Here is a 25115-nt window from a genome sequence, read left to right on the forward strand (position 1 = left end):
TTCATCCTTTTAATTTCTCTATACACTACTAACACGCAATTAAACATCATTATCTATTTTTATTTAGGTTTTTATTTATTATAAAAAAATTCTATACATTTTCATTCATTAAGTACAATGTTTCATGTAATAACCCTAACTAGTGGTATTAAAAGATTAATAGTCTTTACTCACTATACAATTTTTTAAGAACAATTACAAATAATAGGTATCCGATTGATAGCTCGCTGCAACCTGCGAACATATAAAACTCAAACTGTACTATATAATAATAAAATTACAAAACAATAATTTCATATTTCGATCCAGAAAAAAAAAATCGATTTCAATCGTGGCAAAAACCAATTGTTTTGATTTAAAAATTAAACTAATCAACTGTTTTTGATAACATTTCTATAAGACAGATCTGTAAGCATATTCTTTCAAGTAAAAAAATCCAAATTGGTTTATGAATGACGAAGTTACAAGGAAATAAATATTATAAAAAATACAACAGTATTGTAAACCTCCTCCTTTTATAATTTGATTAAAAATGAAAGACAAATATATATTCACAACTATAATCCCTGATGGGATAGAGACATTTGTTAATGACTAATGTTCTGAACAAACATACACATGACGTTAGAAGCCTGCGTGGCAAAGAGCGAATTTATTATGGCTTATTGACAGAGGGATCGATTTTGAAGCGCCAATTTTCAATTCCTATGTATCTCTAAAATTAAAATTTTATTTTGATATCACAGAGAAATCTTTATTGTAAAGACCAATATTACCTAATTTTGTAATAGATTTTAAGTTATACTTTTAGTTTATGACGATGCATAACAGTAATTTCGCGAAATTATCAAATTAAAATATTAGGTAAAGAAATTAGTTAGAGAAATGGCAACTCAGAATCGGCTCCAATGGATCTCTCCGCAAATTTTGCACCAGAAAGAGACTTTATATAAAAGTCATTCATAGTCCATATTACTGCGGTAAAGCAATTGTACTTGTGGCTGTTTTGCTTTATGTGGTGGGATATGGCAATGAAATTACAGGGTAGGGTATTATACAAAATCGCGATACACGAGCGTACACAGAGTACACTGTGATACCCATGATCTATTTTTATTTTTATGAATGATAATGTAATGGTAACCCCGCCTGCAGTTACGGTATACGCTGGCGGGGCACCAATGAGGAATAGGTGAGGATAAAAAGGCAGGTCAATTAGGCCATCGCCATGCATACACCTGAAATTCAGCAGGATGGTTTCCAGGGGGGACAACATGAGGTTCGAACTGCCAGGATATATTGCTAGCAATAGGACTGGAAGTTCGCGTTACTAACAATACCTTCCCACTCCTGATACTTGCTTTATATTATTGAAATATTCCTAAAGATTTCTTTTTTTTTTTTTTAATAATAAATAGCATGTTACTCGCTGATAATGTAACCTATTATAGCTGAAAGAATTTTTAGAAACGGTTGAACAGTTTTTGAATTTATCCATTACAGACATACAAAAATAAAATCTTACCTCTTTATGTTATTATTTAGCGTTGAAGGTATTTTTTTCTCCTATTCATCATCATAATCATCTTCCTACCCTTATTCCAATTAATTAAGATCGGCGTAATAAGTTTTTAACCGTATTACAAAAAGATTTGGCTTATAGTTTTACGACCGGCCCGGCCGCTTGCCTTACGTCAACCCTTTTTGGAATATTTTTATCATATTAATTTTATAAATGCAAAAGTTTGTAATAATGGATGGATAGATGTTTGTTACTCCTTCACGCAATAACTGCTAAACTGATTTGAATGTAATTTGGTATACGGGTAGGTTATATCCTAACGTAGCACAGGATATTTTATGTATAATTAACGCGGTCGAAATCGCTAATATTAAAAAAACGATCTACCGTGGTAATGTCTATTCAACTCGGTAAAAAGAAATTAATCATATTATGATTTCAATAAAGAAACTTTTTTAACCCCCAGCATAAATATCAGCTGATAAGATGCTAAATGACTTACTTTATACGTCCAAGCAGGCTCACAACTTACTAGGCTTTACTAGGCCTCGTAGGCGAAGGCGCCAGAGCGTCCCTGCGATTACGAAACTATTAATATTGGTAAAAATTCAAGTATCTAATAATATTATAAGATTACTTGGTGTAGTGCTTTCTGATGTTAAAATTATATAATGAATGAGTTTTAAAAAACCGCCTTCATTGTACTTTGTGAAGCACAAAGCAAATGGTAATATTTTCATGACAGAACCAAGCATTTAAAAAATATCAGAGATTAAATTCGATTATTGTTGACTCGTCTGATTGCAGAGTAATAACTAAAAAGCCAGATACTTTTATATATATATATATATATATATATATATATATATATATATATATATATATATATATATATATATATATACATATAAAGTAAAACTTAAAGGACGTGGTAGGACCGAGGGATTCAGGCACTATATTGCAAATAAGAAACGTTCATTCGATGTTACTATTTTTATTTCCGTCTTAAATTTAAGACATATGTGTCCTTAGCGTCGACACACATACAAGATGCTCCTCGGTAGGTACATAAGTATTGTAATTTATACATTACCCATATAAATATCTATACAGCATCTATATGTACAATGTGTATGTGTGTACTAAAAAGGCTCCCAATATCAACCTATGGATTTTTTGCGATCATCCTATAGATAGTAGGACCTTCCGCACTATGAAGTACCCTATGTAAGTCCACTATGTGGACACCGGTACAGCAAGCTTTATATTATTAAGACATTTACTGGCAGTGCAACCAACTTATGCACGATCGATACCACGATATTAATTTAATTATTATGTAATTAGTGACAGAGATATGTAGCGCGAGACATATATTACAAAAAGCTGAATTTTGCGACTTTAACATGTACAAAACAGTACTCTTTGTACGAACGGATTCTTTAACTATTTAGCTACACTCTCAAACTACATGCCCAAGTGTTATCTTAGCCACATATCACTATCATTGCCGCACTATTCTTAATTACAAACATTACAATACCAGTCGTTACTTTGATGATTTAATTTTAACACTCCAATATTTTAAAATGAGACAGCACGACGCGCCGGCTGCGAATCTGTTCAGCTTTAGTTCTACCAACACCGAGAATAGTTCAAGCCTTGGAGGCATTAAATTATAAATCGATCACAGAATAAAAAACACACTATATCCTGAACTAACAGCTTATTCATTATATTGATAAACAGTACTCTAATAACAAAAATAGGATTTTTGGTACAAATATTCTCGTTTCATTCTTAACCGCGATAATATTTAATTACTTATCTTGTGCCATTATTTTGATTCAAAGATTCGATACAAGCAAAATTAACAATAAGCAAAGTAAATCACTAACGTGAATATATACCACAATATTTTACATCAAGGGCTCATTACACTATCATACATATGTAACGTCATACATTACTCATATATTCATAAAGAATTGAAATGAAATTGTTCTCTCACTATAGTATTCCTAAGTTATATTATTTTATAAATTTTTGGTGATAATTAAAGTGCATCAATAGAAATTGATTAGGATAACGGTCCTTTATATTGGATAGTGTAAAAAGCACCTTATACAATGAAAATGAGGTCATACCAATACAAGAATCCAAATAAGCATTATAACGTTTATAATATTCACTACACTAAGCGATTTACACGACGCTACATTTAACATTAAAGTATCAAAATCAGCAAATATTAAAATTAGATCTAACATGTCACAGTCAAAAATATAAAGGCGGGTACTGACGGCGCCACTTGTCACACACAGATAGTCTTATTATATCCAGCAATTTGTACACCATATGTCACGAAACATGGTAGCAAAAGTTTGAAGAGTTCTAGTGGGGTGTAATTTTTTACATAATTATTTACCAACTAGCAAATTCATCAAATCATCATCAATAGGGGATTATAGTGAACAAATATTATTTCTAAAAAAAAAATTATGAAACATCATATTGTGTTTTATTTATATTACCATGGGTTGCCATATCTGATGATCGAGACTACAGTGCTAAAAACAAATAATTAAAAAAAATTATACCACGCTGGTAGATTAGTGTCAATCAAACATGACACACCAAAATTATATAAAAATAAATTTGTGTGTCAGTTTTAGAAGATGATTTTCTTTTTTTAATAGTGCTAGTTCAAGGCAACACTCGTTATCGTGCAGGTGAAGTGTTATAATATACTACTACAATAGCTAATGTAATAAACAACCTTATTATTTTTGTATTAAAGGAAAATTTACACCACTTTAAACACACGTACAGCATTACTGAGCACTAAGAAACTTGATGGAAACCCAATTATCATCTTGACATGACTAAGGTCAGTGCAAGATGGGTTCCAAGAATACTCACGCCACTTCAAAAAAGTGAGCGTGTCGAGTATTCTCGCCAGAACTCTCTTGAAAGAATAGGAAAGAAGTTATGGGCCGGATTGTTACTGGAGATGAAACCTGGGTTCACCACTATGAACCTGAGTCCTATGTACTACTGAGAACTATGAACCGAAGCAAGAGTCGATGCAATGGCATAAAAAAGGTACAACGCCTCCGAAGAAGTTTAAAGTGTCACAATCAGCCGGAATAATGGCGACTATTTTTTGGAAGGTATTTTGCTGATCGATTATAAAGATCGTGGTATGACTATAACGGTACTACGCTTCTTTACTGGATCTACTGAAAAAAGCTATCAAGGAAAAAAGAAGAGAAAAACTGTCAAAAGGTGTGCTTCTTTTGCACGACAACGCTTCCGTCTACACGTACCATGTTGCGACAGCTGCCATCCACCGATGCGAGTTTGAAAAATTAGACCACCCACCTTACAATACAGACTTGACAAAAAGGAGCTGCGTGGAAAAAATTTTGCGACGATGAAGAAGTCAACTCTGTAACTTCGGCCTATTTTGACAGCAAAGATAAACCTTTTTTTTTTTTCGATGGTATAAACAAATTATTTGAGAGATACGAAACATCTATTAAGGTTAAAGGAGAAAGGAGAATATTGAAAAGGAAAAATAGTTTCATGTTTAATTTCAACCCCCTTTCCCCTAATTCCGCGAACTTTTTGACCTCCCCCTATAGTTTTATTAAAATGTAAATGTACGAAGTCAGTATCCGCCAAAATGGACTGTTTAACTAATACTCTCTATTTAGGAGAATGTAAATATTTTACACACTGTAAAATGATATTAATTTTAACGGTTGAAGAACATCAACAGAACCAAAGGATGTTTGTATTAAATATACGATTTCCTTTCGGCGCCATAGAATTTCTGAAGTGTGAAATTAATTGGTAATTAGCTAAGCTACAAACTAACGAAAACAAAATATGTATCTATTCATTATTTATATTATAACCTATTATTAAAAAACCTATAAATTTTCCACTGACCAAAATTTGCAAATCATTAAAACGGTTATCTATGACAAATGATGGAGTGACGTTGAAATGTTGAGTTTGTTAAAATTTTACTATTAAATTAGAACAGTTTATATTGTCAATGTCATCACTCGTTCCACAGTTGACCAAATTAATACAACTGTCACAAAAAAAGGAACAAGCTGCCCATGTGATTTTGAAGACAAAAACAATGAACTCTGTTAGTTTCAACCACGAAAAATATTTTTAGTTAATATTTTATATTTAAAAATGATATTGCTATATAGTTATTTAATATTTGTTTATTTAAAAATATATTTTTATATATCTGAGATCCTACAGATGTAATTTATATTTTTGCAACTTGACTGTATTTCGATCAGAAATTTATTTATTATTGAACACGTGTGAATAAAAGCGAAATTAAAATATCGATACAAAATAAAAAAAAAAAAAACACGTTCAATTCCATTTTTATGACATTTTCTATTTCTATTTTTATTAATTGTCATGTATGGTGTAATAAGGCGACAATAACTAAATTATGCTTTTTTTTTCAGTATTTTCTTTTTTCACACTTTCATCAGAAACGTGACACACGAGCCTAACAAAAGAGAATCTTTCATTATTAGCTCAGTAATGTTCATACATAATTCTGTAATACATATATGTTGCATCAAAATCTTGTGACATATTATCTTAAATATAATAATATCAATAAAAAAATTATAAAAAAACGCTGAAATATTGACTCTGAATAATTAGGCTCGCTTATCATTAAATTTATTGCAACTAATCACTGTTTAATTGTTTTTTGTATTAAGTATGTATGAAGATGTTAAATAGAAAAAGGGGTCTGACTTTAATAATAATGAGGATTTTTGGGAAAGGTTTCACTCCCCTAGATTCCAGCTTTTTCAACCTTAGTGACACGAACCATCAAGGCGTGTAACAGCCTACTCACAAGGAGTAGTGTGAATCTGTTATGCTAGTGGTAGTTATGTCGGTAGAGAGATTGTTTACTCTGTATAATCCCAGCAATCCTTCTCGTAGCCCTCATGTACATGCTCGAGCAACACCTTACGCCGACTGTCGCAATATCTGCCAAAATGTAAAATATATAATTGGCTTACAAAATAATAAATCAATGAGCTGATAATAAGGTGCCAATCTCTAAACTTAAAATGTAAATTATAAATTAAATTTTGAATGTATTATTATTTTTTTTAATATAAAAATGGAATGGTTAACCTGTCTGAATTATTGGTAAATGCTAGAAATTATAGATTTGAATGAAATCAGATCAGTTGGCCCATCATGACATATGCACCAGTAATTAACTACGAATATTTCTTAAGCACATGGAAGTTACCACACACCAGGCGTTAAAGCTCTTAAAGTATAAATAAGTAAAAGTAAATAGAAACAAAAGGGCAACGGTATATTCAATATTAATTATAGATGAATTTGTCACGATACGCTCATCTATAAATCCCCACTAGTGCCCTGCCAGCGTATACCGAAAGCGCAGACGAGGTTATGATGATCATCATTAAAAAAAAACTTTGTCTTATAAAATCAAACCTATATGATACTAGAAACTTCCTTATCACTCAGTAACTCATCACCTCAGGTAATATTGTATAGGTACTAATGAATTTACCTGTATTTGTCCTGTACTTTCTGTTTGATGTCGGCCAAGTTTTCACTGGTAATATCGCGTTCGAGATACTCGGAGAGTGTTTCAGTGGCGGACTCAAGGTCGCGCTGGTTATCCTCGAAGATCACTGACTGGTTGTTCTTGCGGAGGTAGTACGCGAACACATATGTGTACATTAAAGTTTGTCTGCACTGGCATAGAATGTCTACTGCCTTCTTCAGGAATTGCACCTGTAATGTAAGATGCTTATATTTATATACTGTGTATTTATTTATTTAATAGTGTTCATATCGAAGTGTGGCATCATAGGAGTTATTACTCAATTCTTAAAAACATAGGCTTCCCCCTTTGGGAAGGTTGGCAAGCGGATAGACTATATTCCACAGTGGAAATATATATATATATATATGTATGTATATATATATATATATATATATATATATATATATATATATATATATATATATATATATATATATATATATATATATATATATATATATATATATATATATATATATATATATGTATGTATATAAAATGTTCTGATAGTATAGTATGATTATGTCATAGATGTCTGAGGATTAAGTTTTGTCCCAAATTAGTGAACGCCATCTTTTTATCTGTGACGGTGACGCGTATGCCTACAGTTCGCGCTCAGCAGGCCGAAGCGCACAGTGAGACTCGCACTTGGGTTATAGAGTTACCTAATAATACCTAACAATCCCGAGTGGTCCTAAAACTAGTCGAGCCTTCTTGACTAAAATACACATAAGTTAAACCGGTAGTTACTAATTACATTAAATATAATGTGTACTTATAAAACATTCAATAATAAAAATGAAGATCCAAGTAAAAATCCAGCCGACTTAGAAATTTTATCAGTAGACATTTATTTATTAATAATATTTTTCTTACAAATAAGACTTCATACCAGAAGTGTTCTCATAGTGTACCTCGATCCAGCTCATGTTGTGCTGTTGCATCTCTTCCATCTTCTCCTTGACGGAAGCGTAGAGCTTGGACTCGAAGCGCAGCGACTGCATGTGATTCATGTATCGGTTGCAGTAGAACAGGTAGCGCTGCAGCGCCGCGCGCGACCGCTCCTGCGCGTCGCGGGCCGCCTTCGCCTCGTCCTCGTCGTATCTGCACATGACACGCGTAAATAAATCGTAATGTTATTAAAAGAGTTTCTCCACCAAAGTTTACATTGCATATATATTATTTTTAATACATTACATATTATTCCATTTACTTTAAAACATACAGCTCATCTTATACCAACATATATTTTTTTATTCTTATATTCACAAATAGCTGAATCCAATGACTTTATACACGTAAATCAATATGTAAAGTATTTTGTGTTAAGTTAGGATATAATCTTCCGTGTACCAAATTTCATTCAAATCCGTTCAGCTGTTTAAACGTGATTGAGTAACAAACATATAGACATCCAAATAACCTTACCAACCTTTACATTATAATATTAATAAGATACTAGTTGTTTCCCGTAACTTTGTCTGCATAAAACTGAGTCTTATGTCCAGTACTTGAGTAACTATTAATTCCTCACACAAAACTTTATTCCCTACTTCAGCGCCTCAAAGTCCAATCTGTATACCAAAACTCATCAAAATTTATTTCGTGGTTTGTAGGTGGAAAAGTAACAGACAAAATTACTTTTGCCTTTATAATATTAGTATGAATGAATACAATGTGTGAACATTCCTTTTCGTCTCCAGGATATCGTAAGAGACGACTAAAGAAATTTCACAATACATCAAAATCCAAAATAAAATACTAAATGAAGACAGAATTATAACAATCCTTCATGATTAAATTATAACAACAACTGTACCTATTGCAATTGTACCAGCTGCTTCCATGTGGCTCCCAAGGTCCGAGACACACCCAGCAAAAGTCAGCCTTACAATTTTGGTTCTTGCACACCATGTGATTGCATCCGCCGTCCTTCTCTATGGTTACATTGCACTTCGGACACTCTTTAGTGTTAGCCGCTATCCAATTGGAAGTTTCCGAGTCGTCGTCGCATTTCTGCAATGGAATTTTATAATTAGACATTGGCGGCAGTTTAATTATATTTATTGTTTGTTTGTTTGTTTAACTCTTTATTGCACCATAAATAAAAATACACACAAGTGAGTAATTCAAATGAATTAATGTGTTGTTATGTTAAAATGTTGTTGGAAATTTGATGTTTAAGACTCATTACTGTCCATTCATAGAGTAACTTTAAATTTTTTTTTAGTAAAATATATATTAAAAAAGTGGGATCACAATATACTTAATAACAAAGAAATTAATTTAGGGCCCAACCATCGTACAATTATTATTATTATTTTTTTAAAAGCGGTCATGTGACATTGTCGCATTGGTATGTGTACCTTGATCCACTTGCGAAGTAGGCAGCAGCGTACCGGATCGTGCCAGTTCTCGCCGCACGCGAAGCAGAATGTATGCCCGCAGCGGCACGTAACGGGCGCTGCCTCCACGTACGCTACCTTGATGGCGTTACTGCAATCCGGCGACGGGCACCAGCGCAGTAGTCGGTTGCACTGCAAGCATACGGTCAGACAATGTTCGACTACATTACAGGAATTACAAAATTGAAACACAGTAATCCCTCTATTTTTTTATATTCATATATATTTATTTGGAACATTAATAAATTTTTGTCACTTGCTTCCTGCTCTGCATCAGCAAGTCAAAAGTTTTATTTGTGCCACAGATTTCAAACTTTTTCATGGAAATTAGATTTTTAAAGTCAACAACTAAAGTGGAATCAGAGGGAGGTTTTGCATACAGTCATCATGGGCTATCCCTCTCATATTTCTATCGGCAAACAACTGTCCTGCATAACTGTTTCAATTTGAGATAGGGAAGATACTGCAGTGCAACAATTGGACAAGCAAACATAACACTTTAGGCTTCAAAAATGGTAATGCATGGAGCAGCCCACCTGATGGAAATTGTACCCACACTTTATTACATACCTCAACAAAGCTGTTTGTGATGATATGCTGATACTTCAATTTGACTCTGGGGTCTCGTACCAATCTCATCACGGTCGCGTCGTCCACCAAAATGTCGCACTCATGAGCAGCGCATGCTATTGTTTGACCCTATAATAATAATTTAGTATCACTATTCTTTCCTTTTCGACCAATGTTTAAATTAAAATGTCCAATTGTGAAGAGCCAATCTACAGTGTGAGACCAGATTTGACAGTTTTTGATAAATTACCTACTGACTATTACACAAGAAAAGGCTAAAATCAAAATAAAAAACAAAACATCAAAGACCTCGACGAAGTCTCAAATTATGGATATTGTTTACATCGATTTGTACTGAAAATTATTTTACATTTAAAAAATCTGAGCGTTACAGTACTTCGTACTTACGCGATAGATAGACCTGAGCGATAACCGCGTAAGTCGACTTCGCGTAAGTTGGGGCATAATTGCTTAAGCTTATGCATTTATTTCATGGGGCATGTTTGAATATGCACATTAGTTTAAAAATAGTGTAGGAGGAGTGAGTTATTTAAAATTGTTTGGTATTCAAACAATCAAATCGACGAGATTTGAAAATCGCGTGACTCCGGATTCACGTAAATCAGTATTAATTTTTATTGCACCTGTATGTTGCAAAATATTAATTAAATTCGATATGTATAGCACACGTAATATAATACAGAATCAATATATTAGAACAAATTAATAAAAAAAAAAAAATACTTACTAAGCCCTCTTCCATGATTTTAGTTGTTAAATATTCACACCAACATTGTGTGCAAAATCTGTGACCGCATTCCAGTCCCGTCATCATCTGTAATTGTACAAATCGGTTGTCCTCGTTTCATTATAAATAAAATATTCATATCATAAATAAATTCGCACCATATCCATACTTTAAAGGATATCAATGGTTTTGTTAAAAAATAAATAGTTGACGCTTACAAATAAATAGTTTCAAAAGTCTATCACATATTTCTTTCCTGTCTGAATAATAAATATTATAAAAGCTAGACATCATAATAAATGAGATAATTAAAATATTATGGACAAATGGGCAATTGATACTAGCATCTTAAGCAGAATATATCTCTCATATAAAATTCTATTTACCGTTAATGGTAGCACTGAAAAACATATTTCACATTCTTCTGTCCCTGACGTGGATATCCGTCTAGGTAGCTGCAACAGTATAAATATACTCAAAATATTTACACTAGAAATATTAATAAACCATATTGAAATAGTTTTAAACTGTCACGTTGTTTACACATGTTTAACTATGGGACTCAACGCAATGTAAAAGGCCTTACACCATGACGTGGTGCAATCTACGTTGAACCGTCGGCAATAAAGAAGGTAGAATACGCAGGTACTATTTACCTGTAAAGGCATTTACATCGCGTTAAGTCCCAATTGTGTATTTAAAACATTAAAGTGCACTAAAATTCATACTTATAATATTTTTGTGTATACATCAATTGCCTAAAGCCTGGGTAAAAATAATAATTTTCAAAAATTTCGTCTGTCTGTTTGAATATTTGTTCCCGTATCACACAAAAACTATTGCAACAAATTGAATTTTATTCACTATTGTGGTTTTCACTATAGTGTTCCTGAAGGTCTAACTTAAAAACTGGTGTATGTTTTATTTTAATGCAACATTTAGAAGTGGAACATCTATTTTATTGGTTTTCATACTTCTTGAATTTGTGTGTATGAAGTAGTAGGCAAAAATCCAGTATTTAATATTTTTGTATGTAGTAAAGGTGCCTGAATGAATCTCAAAGTAATCATCTCCCATTTTTTGTATTATCTAATTGATTAATAAACAGTAAGGTCTCATTCCAATTGTTCTCAGCAGAAAGTTTCCACAGTTGATAGGTTGATAGATAAAAAAATATGTGTTGTTAAGTCTACAAAATATATTACCTAGTTTTTTTTTTTTTTTTATAGCTGTCTATATCCAGCAGTAGAAATGATGAAATGATATTAATGATAACAGTTTCATATTACCTTTGGCCTTTGTATGACTGGTTTTCGAAATGGATTAATGACCCTAGCTTCGGAGAACAACTGATCTTGGTCCCCATCATAGAATCTTTCCATAAGCTTCTCTTTATCCCATTTGAAATGATTTAATAGTATTCGAGTTGTTGTTGCTGGTATCTAAAAAATAAGAGTTTAATTTTAATATATGAATAAAGAAACATTCCAGAACAGAAGTACTAGAATGTTTTCTATAACTGGAATCATCAATTTTTATTAAATAAGGAGTATTTATTAAAAATTGATGACATTATACTTTGTCTTACATTTTACAACATATTGAAGATGAATAATTCTGTCAAAAAATTTATGTATAAAAAGGTTAATATAATTCAATTTAGACCATAATAATTATAACAAAAATATAAATAAATATTAAACTATAAAAATTTAAAGTTATCCCATAAATCAGAGCATAATGAATAACATTTAGAAAAAAGCACACACTAATTATGACATAGACAGACTAAAATCTTTTAGTACATTTTATACCAATTGACATTTTAAAAAACAAAATGGACAAAAGATATCAAGTAAATTATTTTATTTTCTAAGTATCAGATTCATCACAACAGTAATAACAATTGCATAAAGTACCTACATTTCTATCTAGATAAGACTCATCTGGCAATATCAATAGATTTGAGATAAATTTTGATAGCTCAAAGTGCTGAGGAGTAGAAAATAGGAATTCTTTTTTTTAAGCGACTTAGAATGGCCAACAAGCTGGTAAAAAGTTGTAATTATTGCCTATAGACAAACAGTACCATAGACATAACAGAGTATCACCCATGTCCTATACTGTAGCCCTAATGCATTGCCATTCCTGAGAACTAAGGTGTTACAACAAAATCTTATATTAAGATTTTATACAATAATATCTAATAATTTTTTTTTATTTATTTGGTTTGGTTTATTATGGAAACTTTACTGATTTATATTATGGTTGTGTATACTATTTTATATGTCTCGGGTATTGTATGTTTCCCTTTTAAAGTAAAATAAAAAAAATAAAAATTACTAATGTAATATAATATAATTGTAATTGGATGATGTCTGTATATAAGAGACATTTAATAAAAATGAATAAGAGAAATCTTAATAGGAGATATAGAAGCCTAGTTAATATTTTTTAAAAATTTAGTCTGTATCTGTATGTTTGTTCTGGCATCACACAAATTTCTTTTTGGTTGATAAATTGGTTTATCACTTGTATTCCTGAAGGTGTTTCTTAAAATCTGGTATGTTTTATCTTGATTCACCATCGAGAAATAGACTATTTCATGGTTTTCCTACTTCTGAAATATATGCATACAAGCATATATACGTAGCAGAGAAAAAGCTAGTTAACAATAAACTCATGAAACTCTGCCCTGAAACTTTTTTGGACATCTCTAGCAACAACATAATATATTTAAAAATATTTTAAATATACTCAGTATTTATTAATAAATAGGTTGAAAAAATACCTTCTGATAACTAAATCTGAAGCAAATGTTATGAAGGTAGGTTTGAATCCCATTGGTGTCAACAGAAAATACTTTTTTCAATCTGTTAATAATTTAACTTATATTTGGAGCATAGCATTATATAGGTGTGAAACACAGACAATGATTCAAAAGGAAAAAAAGATGCTCGAGGCATTTAAAAAATGGACATGGAGGAGAATGGAAAGGATAAGCTGGACAGAAAAACTAATGAATGAGGAAGTCCTGAAAAGAGTGAATGAGAAAAGAACATTAATTAACATAATAGTGAATAGAAGAGGCAAAATGCTGGGTCATCTTATACGACATGAAGATTTTTCAAGAGCATAGTAGAGGGAAAAATAGAGGACAAAAGAGGAAGAGGAAGACCAAGGAATAACTACATGGGACAGACAAAAGAAACACTAGGTGTCATGTATAGGGAGATCAAGGATATGGCTTGGGATAGAACTGGCTGGAAGAAGATGTATGAATTAGTTGCACCAACAAGAGGAAACTCTTAAATAAAAAGAGAGAATAATTTAACAACATAATGTGTATACAAAGAGTACAAAATAGTATTTTGCATAAAATATCATAGGGCATAGTTATTGAGAAATTATGACATTATAATTATTATGATACTTGTAAATATTGTGATGCATGAGATATGTAAAAAGATTATTTCTTCATAAAAATCTTATAGCAATAAACCTAAACCTTCTCAAACAGTGAAGAAGCTGAAAAAATATTAGCATATATATTAAAGGGAATGTTTTTTAAAAGAACAGAAGAGTAACTGGCCTCTCAGCATTTAAGAAAATCAACATATCAGTTTATAATCTTACAACTGATCGCTATAATTGAAAATTATAATATTTACATACAAAAGAAAGAAAAAGTTACAATCTATATGTATAATATAAAAGACACTTAAATGTGAAAAATAAATAATATCTTGTCTTGTTATATTTACAAATTGAAAAATATAATAATATATCATAATACCTACATACCTATACTAAAAATAAAATGTAAGACTAATTATGACTCACTTTAAATAGAAATAAATATAAATAAAAACAATATAAACTTACACTTACAGTAAATAGTACTAAATAATATTTATTTATAATATGTTAATTATTATATATTGTGAGTTATTTAAAACTAATTGTCTGTAAAATATTATTTTAGATTATACCTTAACTTCTGAGATTTATCAAATATAAAGCATCTTTTATAAAAATAAAAATAATATAATTAACTACTTCTTATTTATTCAATGACATCAGCCCACAATATATTTATTGCTTGTCATGAACAAAAGAATCAGGTTTCTAGGCCATCATCTTCAATGTTCAATATGATGGCATAATCTAATAATCTCAAGGTCCACACAAGTAAAGTTCAAGTAGAAAATTGTCGTTGCAAGCTACGACGAAATAGAAGTGATATACAAAAGATTGTATAAAAGTATTTTAGTATACAAATAACCTCGTTCAATTAGTTCATTGTTTACTATTAAAACACTGACCTCCACAACAGTGTTCACGTCTTTGATACAATCCACCATGTGCTGAACAATTTCTTCCGTGGATAACACTTCGTATGGATATTCCTCAAGCTCCGTTTGTCGTTCCCTTGTACTATGTGTTTCAACGTCCATTGCAAAGTCGACATCGTCTCCACTGGACTCATTCCCAGAATCCACATCATCCTTTGTGTCATCTTCAGAGTCCATATTCGAGATTTTGACAAAATATATATGTATTTTTGGTAATAAGAGTAAAGCTAGTAAACGTCTAATAATGAAATAATTACACCTAAGATTTAGGAAAGGTCAACAAAGAAGAAAATAGTTCACCTACGGGCTGCCAAAACCTCTGACGTATGGATGGCAGTGTCGCCAGTGTCTATGACGTCAAACTCTTGTCGTACATTATGGTCACAGAGTATTTAGATACCTAGTAAATTCGTAGAAGGAGAATACCAGTATCCAACAGTATTTAATAATCATAACATAGATTAATAATAATATTTGCGGCTTGAAATTTTTTTTTTTTTTCTATAATTTGGCAATGTCGTTAATGTTTCCGTATAGTATTTCCCAATAAGCTGCTTACAATAAAACAACTGAACAAATACACCAACAACAATAAATAAACAGAATCAGACACATCACATTTCTTTTAGGTTCTAAGGAATGTTTTTTTAATAGATGATAATGGATTGATATCCCCGCCTGCGCTAACGGTATATACTGGCAGGGTACCAGTGAGGGATGATAGACGATAAAGTAAAAGCACATAAACTTAGTGATTACGTATTCTGTACTTATTACGTATCTTAAAATGGAATGTACAAAATTCATTAGGTAAATAGAAATAGTCGTGGTAAAGATTTTTAATCAGAATTTCTAGATATTGATAAAAAAAAATTAAAAATATAATTCATTTGAAAGATAAATAATTTAAAAATTTTTTATACAACTGAGGTGGCAAACAAGCGTATGATTCGCCTGATGGTAAGTGGTTACCGCAGCCTATGAACGTCTATAATACCAGGGGTGTTGCGCGCGCTAAGCCGACCCTGAAGAAACTTCTTTACCCCTTTTTTGAAGAACCTCATGCTGTGCTCTTTTGGGAAAACCTCGGCAGGGAGGTCATTCCATAACCTGAGTGTTCATGGGGCAAAACATTTCTGAAACCGCGTTGTACGCGACCATTTAAACTGTAGGGTATGAGGGTGAACTCCCTGTCGATGGCGAGCCGTACGATGGTAGAAAGTGGTCGTGGGCATAATATTGAACAATTCCTTTAATCACAATCCGTTGTACAAACAGTAAACCACACAAAGTAAAGCAAAATCCCCCCTAAGACTTAAGGGTTCGATACCGCTTGTAAGCCGTGAAGAGATTTTTTTTTAAATATATCCTCAGTGATCCAGTTATTTCATAATAATCCCATTAAACTTTAATTTCAATATTTGTATATGGAATCACACTTGTATGGAATTGTACTTGAGAATTGAACCCATTGTTATCAATTATCAAATTAGGTAATTGATTACAACAATGACCAGTTCATGCAATATATAACAATTTTATTATCTGGACTAAAATATGACCTAGATCAAGGGTTATTAAATTTTTAAAATAACGGAACACCCACCAAATACCTTTTACTTTATGGAACACCATATCAAACAATTACAAATCAAAAACACTATTTTAAATAATAAAAAGGTTTTATTAGAAATATTTTAAAAGTATAACACTTTATAGTTTCCTTTAATGTGAAGAATGAAATTGTTTCACTGCACAAATATTTCCGTGGAATCCTGGTAATTTTTTTATGGAACTCCTAGGTACTGTTGAACCCACTTTAGAAATCGCTGACCTAGACAATTGGTATATGTGGAAGAATGAATACTTAGATTTTCAAATACAAAGCTACACACTTGTGATATTTATAGAATTAATTGAATATTACTGAGCTAGGGATCTTATTACATTTTATACAATTTGTAATGAAAAAAATATGGGCTCTTATTCCATAATATTTTGTCATAATAAATTATAAATCATCTAAATTCAAATTTAATAAGTCCAACAGAAAGTACTTTATATAATATATAAATAACTTTATATTTAAGCAAAAATATCAACAATCAGATTAATTATAAAATGTATCTAATTATTGATGTTTCCTGAGCCTTAAATATTTGACAATTTTATTTATTTTTAATTTTATATTTTAGTTTCATATGTTATTTTTAAAATAGTGACAGCACACTTTAAATCAAATTATCTAATTCATTTTGAATAGATTCAAGTTGTAAGAACATTGAATAAAGTTCAGAATGTGTAAATTCAATTTCTGTATCTGTTTTTATTCCTGATAATGATATGTAAGATTTTGGTACCTTACATTTTTTACGATAACCAGAGCTTAGCTCAACATTAAGTTTCCATGAAAAATTTATTGCATCTTCATTACAATCAATTGATTCTGAACCCAGATTAGTCAAAGTTGTTCTAGTATCAGAAGACCAAACTTTCACAATAATGTCTGCTTTTTCATTACTTAATCCAATTGAAGTTAAATTGGTCTTTAAATTAATTGGCATAAAAATATACTTTAACATTTTCTTATATATGTACAAAATGGATTTAATAGCAAGAAATAAGTTCTCTTCGTTAACATTAAATATCTTTTCTAATTTTTGTCTTTCATCTTCAGTAAATATTTCTGTGTCCTGAAGTTTAAATTTTGCAACAATTCTACGGAGAAATTGCTCAAATTTTATTTCTTCAAACTTGTTAATAATGTTGATACCTTTATTTAAGCTGCAATGTAAAAAGAAAACATACAATAATGATGTTAAGAAATTATTAAGTTAAAGTAAAATGTAGCAGAATACCTACCTTGGTGGTGACTTTAACCATTGGACATCCATAATTTTTAATTTTACATCTATATAAAGAAAATGATAAAAAATGATAGTGTATTAAAAAAAGAGTTCTTTCGATACAGCTATTTTACTTTGAACACAGATCAATTAATGACTACATTTGATTATGACAATGAAATGTAAATACAGCAAAAATTAGGAGATAATACAGATTAGAGCACAAGTTAGAGAGACTATGAATATTGGATAGATGTAGATAGTTTTCTACTGTAATTTATTGAGTAAACACCCATCGTCACTAAGAACAAGAAATTTGTAGTTCTTATCCAAAGTAGCATAAATAGCAATAAAAATTATAGTCCACTACAACATCACACGTACCAGGTAAATATCCATTTAATCAAAGACCCTTAAGTGTAATTAGTAAATTCATCATCATCATATCAGCCCTTAACCGTCCACTGCTGAACATAAGCCTCCCCCTTGGGGGGGTCTATTGCCAGTAGTTGCCACGCTTGGTAGACGGATTTTTTTTTTATTGGTGAAAATGGTATGGTAACTCCGCCTGCGCTAAAGGGATATGCTGGCGGAGCACCAGTGAAGGGTGATAGATAAGAAGAAAACAGTTAGCCCATCATGATGGATGGAGGAACTAACCATGATAGTTTCCAGGGAGAACCACGAAGAGGTCGATCTGGTTGGGTATATTGCTAGCAATGGGATTCTCAGTCCCCATTACTAACAATCCCTTTCCCCCCTGGCAGACGGATTGGTAACTGCAGTCAGGCTTTAGATGTTTTAAGAGGGATGCTGCTGCCCATCCCTCGCCATCCCTTTAGTTGACTCATAGCACACTCACGGGAAAGGAAGAGGTGACCTATTCTATGCACACCTATTCACACATAACATCTTCCTTCTTTTTTCTCTATCCAAATGAAATCTAATGTCTGTACAGTCGTGTCAATGTCAAGCTAGATTGTCAAAATAGCTAATCATTCTTTAATCAGTTCTCCAGTCTCCAAGTTGTCAGCTTATTTGCCGCGTGGATGGAAATCGTGAGCAATTAGATAATCATGGATTAAAATTAGAAATAAATAATAAAAAAAGCCCTCTATACAAACTTAACCATGTCACTTAAAGTAGAACGAGTTCCAGAAAATATAGATTTTCCTAAGGAAGAAGAAAAAGTACTGAAGTTTTGGAAGGATATAGATGCTTTTCAAACTTCTCTGAAACAATCGAGAAATAAACCAAGGTGAGGTTATCCGGTAGGACAGTTCAATATGTTTTAATTAATAATCAACTAATGACTTTTATTACCCGCTATTAGACATAAGAAATACATTGTCATGTGCAATAGATCAAGTAAACTAAATGTGTAGTCTTGATCGTATATTGCATCATTTCTGCTTTTCATTTTGCTCTTTGATAATAAGAATTTGTAGTTATATTATGATAGTGATTAAACACATTTACCTGATAGTAATATTTCTATTAATTTTTAAACATGTAAATATTTACTCTTGTCAATGTAGCCTAGACATGATACAATTAATTTAAATATGGTCATGGACATTCACAACTTCATTTGTAATAACATTTAAACTGCATGTGTGAATAGCATACACACATTAAAATTTTATTTTTAGCAAAATTGTATGATCATTTGTTGTTTATCTTGTTGTTAGCAATAAATTTCTATACTATAAATGTGATCCTGGTTATAGCTTCATTTTTTATCTCTGCTAACCATTAAAATTCAAAATGTAAAATAATTCATATCTTAGTTATTAGTGAAACTGTGTACATATATATTGTATATACAGTGGATTTCATTTATTACAACCTTGGTTGTAGTGACCATTTGCCTATAGCGACGTTAAATCGAAGTCCCTTGAGTTGAAAACATACTTTAGTACACAATTCTTGTGGCTATAACAACTTTGGATGTAACACTGAGTTCGGGTGTAGCAACTCTTTTTAATGAATCATTTATAACAAATTCCTAGAAATCCTATGCAGATATTGTGACCAAAGTTGGCCACTAAAGAGACACCAAGATTTCTTTCTTTCACAAACATTTCTAACCTTTTGTTTACATCCACACAGATGGTCAGCAAGTATGGAGACCTTTACCTATTGTTTATAGATATCAGCTAAGTAGGTAGGGAAGTGTGTACATTTTGGAGTTGAATTTATGGTTCAGTTACAAAGTGATATTCTGAGTATCAACTGAGTTTAGTAAACTTTTGTATAAGTATAACTGCCTCGACACACATTCACTGTTAAAGAAAAGGCGGAAAACATTTCAAAATTTAAAAACAGTGAAAACAATGCTGATTTGTGCAAACAAAAAACTATAAATGTGTATATGTTTTTATCTCTTTACCTTTGCCTGTAATGACTTCCAGATATAACGATGAAAATAGAATGATCCCTTCATTGTCGTTATACCTGAAATCCACTGTATATATATATATATATATATATATATATAGAAAAATACTTATGAAGTCCTTAGGAATGACATGTAAGTCATAATGGACATTACAGCATATTCTGTGTATTGTGTTCATGGAACTGTTATTTTTTTTTTCTTCTAAGAGACAATATTATGAATTTAGTTTTTAGACTATAATTTTGAATAGATTTTAATCTTGATCTTCGTTACATATTACAATGAAGACTTGATTAACCATAGTAATAGTTATCATAAAGTATTCAGATCATAAAAAATTTGGATAATTGAATATATAGAGAAAAGTTATTATTGTATAGTATTGTATTATATTAAGTGTAAAAGTAAGTTAATAAATCTGTTTATTCAAAAGTATAGAATAGAAAACAAATGAAACTTATTAACATAAGAAATCAAATATACATTTTCATTAATTACAAATATACTTATGTAATAGGAATAGTGGGTATCTAACTATAAAAATGTTAAACAAGTTATTTGATCACTGTTGACAATCTGGATAAACATGAATTGTACACCTTAAAAAGGTCAGTCTGTAATAAATATAACTAAAGTAAGGATAGTAATTGAAAATGTTAATTTTTGCAGATACTCATTTTATGATGGACCACCATTTGCTACTGGACTACCACATTATGGACACATCCTTGCTGGAACTATTAAGGATGTTGTAACACGTTATGCCCACCAACAGGTATTAAATATTACATGTATTAGGTTTGTTATGCTCTAATGAAATAAATTCTTAACAATAAATAAAAAAAAATGAAGAATTTATTTAAAAATAAATTTTTATTTAAGTTATAATTAAATATGTAATAAAGTACATAATTTTTAGGGTTTCCATGTAGAAAGACGTTTTGGCTGGGACTGTCATGGACTTCCTGTAGAATTTGAAATTGATAAGACTTTAGGTATCAAGGGCCCTGAGGATGTAGAAAAAATGGGTATTGATAAATATAATGCCAAATGTCGTGAAATAGTAATGAAGTATTCTAATGACTGGGAAATGATCATCACTAGAATGGGACGTTGGATTGGTAAGCTAATAATAATTATGTATGTATGACTATTTTTTTCGATTTAAATCACTGATCAAGTGTATTGATGTGTTAATATTGTACTTTCAATGCAGAATTTTCTCTAAAAAAATGCAGATTGTATGAAACATACTATAATAATAAAATTATATTATAACCAATTTTATTGATGTACTTAGTTTATAATTATTATAAATTAATATGTTTCAGACTTCAAAAATGATTACAAAACACTTTACCCCTGGTTCATGGAGTCCATTTGGTGGGTATTTAAAGAACTTTACAATAAGGGTTTGGTATACCAAGGTGTGAAAGTTATGCCCTACTCTACTGCTTGTTCAACACCACTTTCTAATTTTGAATCTGGACAAAACTATAAAGATGTAGTTGATCCAGCTGTTGTAGTTTCATTTCCTACAAATGAAGGCTTTACATTATTAGCCTGGACAACTACTCCATGGACATTGCCTAGTAATTTAGCTCTCTGTGTCAATCCTAAACTGACATATTTGAAAATACAAGAAAAATCAACTGGCACAATATATGTACTTCAAGAAGCAAGGTTCCCAGTTATTTTTAAGAATGTGGAAGATTTTCTTATACTTGAAAAATTTCTTGGTGAAAAATTAAAGGGTGTTAAGTACACTCCTATATTTGACTATTTTGTTGACTGCTGTCCTAAAGCTTATCAGGTATTGACAGATACTTATGTCACAGATGATTCTGGTACTGGTATTGTACACCAAGCCCCTTACTTTGGAGAAGACGATTTCAGAGTTTGTCTTGCTGCAGGAATTATTACAAAAGATCAGGATATAATTTGCCCAGTAGATTCAAGTGGAAAATTTACTGAACCAGTTAAAGATTTCTTGGGACAACACGTTAAAGATGCCGACAAAAATATTATAGCAAATTTAAAAGCACGCAATAGGCTAATACAAGCTGGTCAGGTTAAACATAGTTACCCTTTTTGTTGGCGGTCAGAGACACCACTAATATACAAAGCTGTACCATCTTGGTTTATTCGAGTTGAACAAATGAACCAAGATCTTCTGAAATCTAGTGAGGCTACATATTGGGTTCCAGAATATGTCAAAGAAAAGAGATTTGGTAACTGGCTTAAAGATGCTAGAGACTGGGCTATTAGTAGAAACCGTTATTGGGGCACTCCTATACCTCTGTGGATTTCTAGTGACAAACAAGAAGTTGTCTGCATTGGAAGCATTGCTGAATTACAAGCTCTCACTGGAAAAGAAGTCAGTGATCTTCATAGGGAAAATATTGATCATTTAGAGATACCCTCATCACGCCCTGGACACCCGCCACTGAAACGAGTTCCTGAAGTATTTGATTGTTGGTTTGAGTCTGGTTCAATGCCATATGCACAATTTCATTATCCCTTTGAGAATAAAAAAGAATTTGAAGACATATTCCCAGCAAATTTTATTGGTGAAGGTATCGATCAAACAAGGGGCTGGTTTTATACTCTTATTGTCTTATCAACAGCTTTGTTCAACAAGCCGCCTTTTAAAAATCTGATTGCTAATGGACTTATTTTAGCTGCTGACGGACAAAAAATGTCAAAGCGAAAGAAAAATTATCCTGATCCATTAGAAATCGTCAATAAATATGGCGCTGATGCCTTACGACTTTACCTTGTTAATTCTCCTGTTGTAAAAGCAGAAAATCTTCGTTTTAAAGAAGAAGGTGTTAGAGATGTTATCAAAGATGTTTTTCTACCGTGGTATAATGCTTTCCGTTTTCTAATGCAAAATGTTGAAAGAATTGTTCAAGAAGATAAAATAAATTACAAGTTCAATGCAAAAGCAAATAGAGAAAATGTTATGGACAAGTGGATAACCTCATTTACACAATCTTTGATTAATTTTGTGAAAAAGGAAATGGCTACTTACAGATTGTACACTGTGGTACCCAGACTAACAAAGTTTATAGATCATCTTACCAATTGGTACGTTAGAATGAATAGAAAGAGGCTAAAGGGCGAAAATGGCGTAGAAGACTGCCAGGTGGCTTTAGACACTTTATTTGGCGTTTTATTTGATATGATAAGGGTGATGGCTCCATTTACTCCTTTTTTGACAGAATTAATGTATAAGGTTTTACGTCAATTACTTCCTGGAGAATCACTCGAAAGTTTGCATTTCAACATGATCCCTGAACCGAGGCTGGATTTAGTAGACACAAACATAGAAAGAGCCGTGCAAAGAATGCAAATTGTAATTGAACTAGGCAGAGTTCTAAGAGATCGCAAAACTATCCCTATCAAGTATCCATTACCTGAAATGATTGTAATTCATCGTGATCAGACTTATCTAAATGATGTAAAATCCTTGGAGACATATGTTTTGGAAGAAATGAATGTAAAGAAGGTGCAATTAACTAGTGACAAAGAAAAATATGGCATCACATTAAGAGCTGAACCAGATCATAAAGTTCTTGGTGTGCGTTTAAAGGGTAATTTTAAAGCCATAACTCAAGCTTTAAAAGATCTCAACAATGAACAATGTGAAAAGCTTGTTGCTAATGGATCCATCGAATTGCTGGGACAGCATATTGATGTTTCTGAAGTTAGACTCATATTTCAGGCAAAAGGTAATGATCAATTTGAAGCTCATAGTGATAACGATGTATTAGTTCTATTAAATGTAACTCCTGATCAAGACATGTTGGACGAAGGGTTTGCAAGGGAAATCATAAACAGGGTTCAAAAATTGAGGAAAAAGGCACATTTAGTACCTACTGATGAAGTAGATGTTTATTATTCTGTTGGAAAAACCAGTGATATTGTACGTATATTGAATGTGCATAGAGATTTTATCGAGACAACGGTAAAAGCTCCACTTATTCCTATAGAAAAATTGTCGTCTTCTAAAACAGTGATTATTGAAGAAACTCAGGAACTTAAAGGTTCTCAACTAAAATTGGTAATAACATGGCGAAAGGAGGTAGAACTACCTACAAAACCTTGGGCTAATATTCTTTTACAGGGTTATAATCCTCGATTAGGTGTGTCAGCCAATAAGGCTAGCATCATTCTAAAAAATGTAGATGACAGCTACATTACTCTGGACAATCTTTACAAGGAGGTTCAAATCTTGTTTGGTCTTTATGGAATAAAGTTTACATTATGGTGCGATGGTGTTGAAGTACATGATACAAGAAACTTGAATTCTAAAACTATAGTTGTATCATCATCGAAGCCAAAAGATTTAGAAAAACAGAGCACACCATTCTGCAAGTTTGTTAACATTGCAAATGGAACCAAAAAGGCAACATTGTTCTTGGAGAATCCATTGGGCAAAGCGACACTCGCCAAGAAACAAGCTATACAATTCGTGTCAGACTGTTTAGGCATTAAGATTACAGACCTTGATAATAAACTATTTCAGTAAGATTATGAATCGTCGAAGATAATGATAAAAGTATTGGTTTTCTGTAGTAATGCTTATTATTTTATTAAATTATTTGCTTATATTAAA

General features: G+C 31.6%; 3 protein-coding genes across 4 annotated transcripts; 1 reads left to right on the forward strand and 2 right to left on the reverse strand.

Moving 5' to 3' along the window:
• Positions 1 to 163: 163 nt before the first annotated feature.
• Positions 164 to 15600, reverse strand: LOC113510593 (E3 ubiquitin-protein ligase ariadne-1). Of its 2 annotated transcripts, XM_052896214.1 has the most exons (12): positions 15218 to 15600; positions 12182 to 12334; positions 11279 to 11347; positions 10893 to 10979; positions 10145 to 10273; positions 9536 to 9706; positions 8989 to 9185; positions 8084 to 8273; positions 7131 to 7357; positions 6491 to 6568; positions 2025 to 2096; positions 164 to 234 (listed from the first exon to the last, which is right to left on the reverse strand). In XM_052896214.1, the coding sequence occupies exons 1-11, from the start codon at positions 15422 to 15424 to the stop codon at positions 2054 to 2056; spliced, it is 1551 nt and encodes a 516-aa protein (XP_052752174.1). In that variant the 5' UTR covers positions 15425 to 15600; the 3' UTR covers positions 164 to 234; positions 2025 to 2053. The 2 variants fall into 2 exon arrangements, with proteins under 2 accessions (XP_052752174.1, XP_026749851.1); XM_026894050.3 differs by lacking the exons at positions 164 to 234; positions 2025 to 2096 and having other exon boundaries at positions 3915 to 6568.
• Positions 15601 to 16910: 1310 nt separating this feature from the next.
• Positions 16911 to 18304, reverse strand: LOC113510710 (uncharacterized). Its single transcript, XM_026894217.3, has 2 exons — positions 18110 to 18304; positions 16911 to 18031 (listed from the first exon to the last, which is right to left on the reverse strand). Exons 1-2 carry the CDS (start codon positions 18139 to 18141, stop codon positions 17479 to 17481), a joined length of 585 nt encoding a protein of 194 aa, XP_026750018.1. The 5' UTR covers positions 18142 to 18304; the 3' UTR covers positions 16911 to 17478.
• A 799-nt stretch (positions 18305 to 19103) lies between these two features.
• On the forward strand, positions 19104 to 25115 carry LOC113510661 (isoleucine--tRNA ligase, cytoplasmic). Its single transcript, XM_026894140.3, has 4 exons — positions 19104 to 19351; positions 21164 to 21269; positions 21414 to 21615; positions 21826 to 25115. The coding sequence occupies exons 1-4, from the start codon at positions 19224 to 19226 to the stop codon at positions 25026 to 25028; spliced, it is 3639 nt and encodes a 1212-aa protein (XP_026749941.1). The 5' UTR covers positions 19104 to 19223; the 3' UTR covers positions 25029 to 25115.

This window comes from Galleria mellonella, unplaced genomic scaffold, assembly GCF_026898425.1.
Source record: "Galleria mellonella isolate WM207_F2 unplaced genomic scaffold, CSIRO_AGI_GalMel_v1 utg32, whole genome shotgun sequence".
NCBI classification, from domain to species: Eukaryota; Metazoa; Arthropoda; class Insecta; order Lepidoptera; family Pyralidae; genus Galleria; species Galleria mellonella.

What these genes read in the sequence shown, in the direction of transcription:
- LOC113510593 (XM_052896214.1), bottom strand. Translation starts at nt 15,424, where the DNA reads ATGGACTCTGAAGATGACACAAAGGATGATGTGGATTCTGGGAATGAG. An exon ending in CAGTCATACAAAGGCCAAAG is followed by an intron (nt 11,348 to 12,181) that starts GTAATATGAAAC and finishes ATACTGTTGCAG; the next exon opens with CTACCTAGACGGATATCCAC. An exon ending in TACTTCGCAAGTGGATCAAG is followed by an intron (nt 9,186 to 9,535) that starts GTACACATACCA and finishes ATTCCATTGCAG; the next exon opens with AAATGCGACGACGACTCGGA.
- LOC113510710 (XM_026894217.3), bottom strand. Translation starts at nt 18,141, where the DNA reads ATGGATGTCCAATGGTTAAAGTCACCACCAAG. An exon ending in TGGTTAAAGTCACCACCAAG is followed by an intron (nt 18,032 to 18,109) that starts GTAGGTATTCTG and finishes TTTACATTGCAG; the next exon opens with CTTAAATAAAGGTATCAACA.
- LOC113510661 (XM_026894140.3), top strand. Translation starts at nt 19,224, where the DNA reads ATGTCACTTAAAGTAGAACGAGTTCCAGAAAATATAGATTTTCCTAAG. An exon ending in CAATCGAGAAATAAACCAAG is followed by an intron (nt 19,352 to 21,163) that starts GTGAGGTTATCC and finishes TAATTTTTGCAG; the next exon opens with ATACTCATTTTATGATGGAC. An exon ending in TAGAATGGGACGTTGGATTG is followed by an intron (nt 21,616 to 21,825) that starts GTAAGCTAATAA and finishes AATATGTTTCAG; the next exon opens with ACTTCAAAAATGATTACAAA.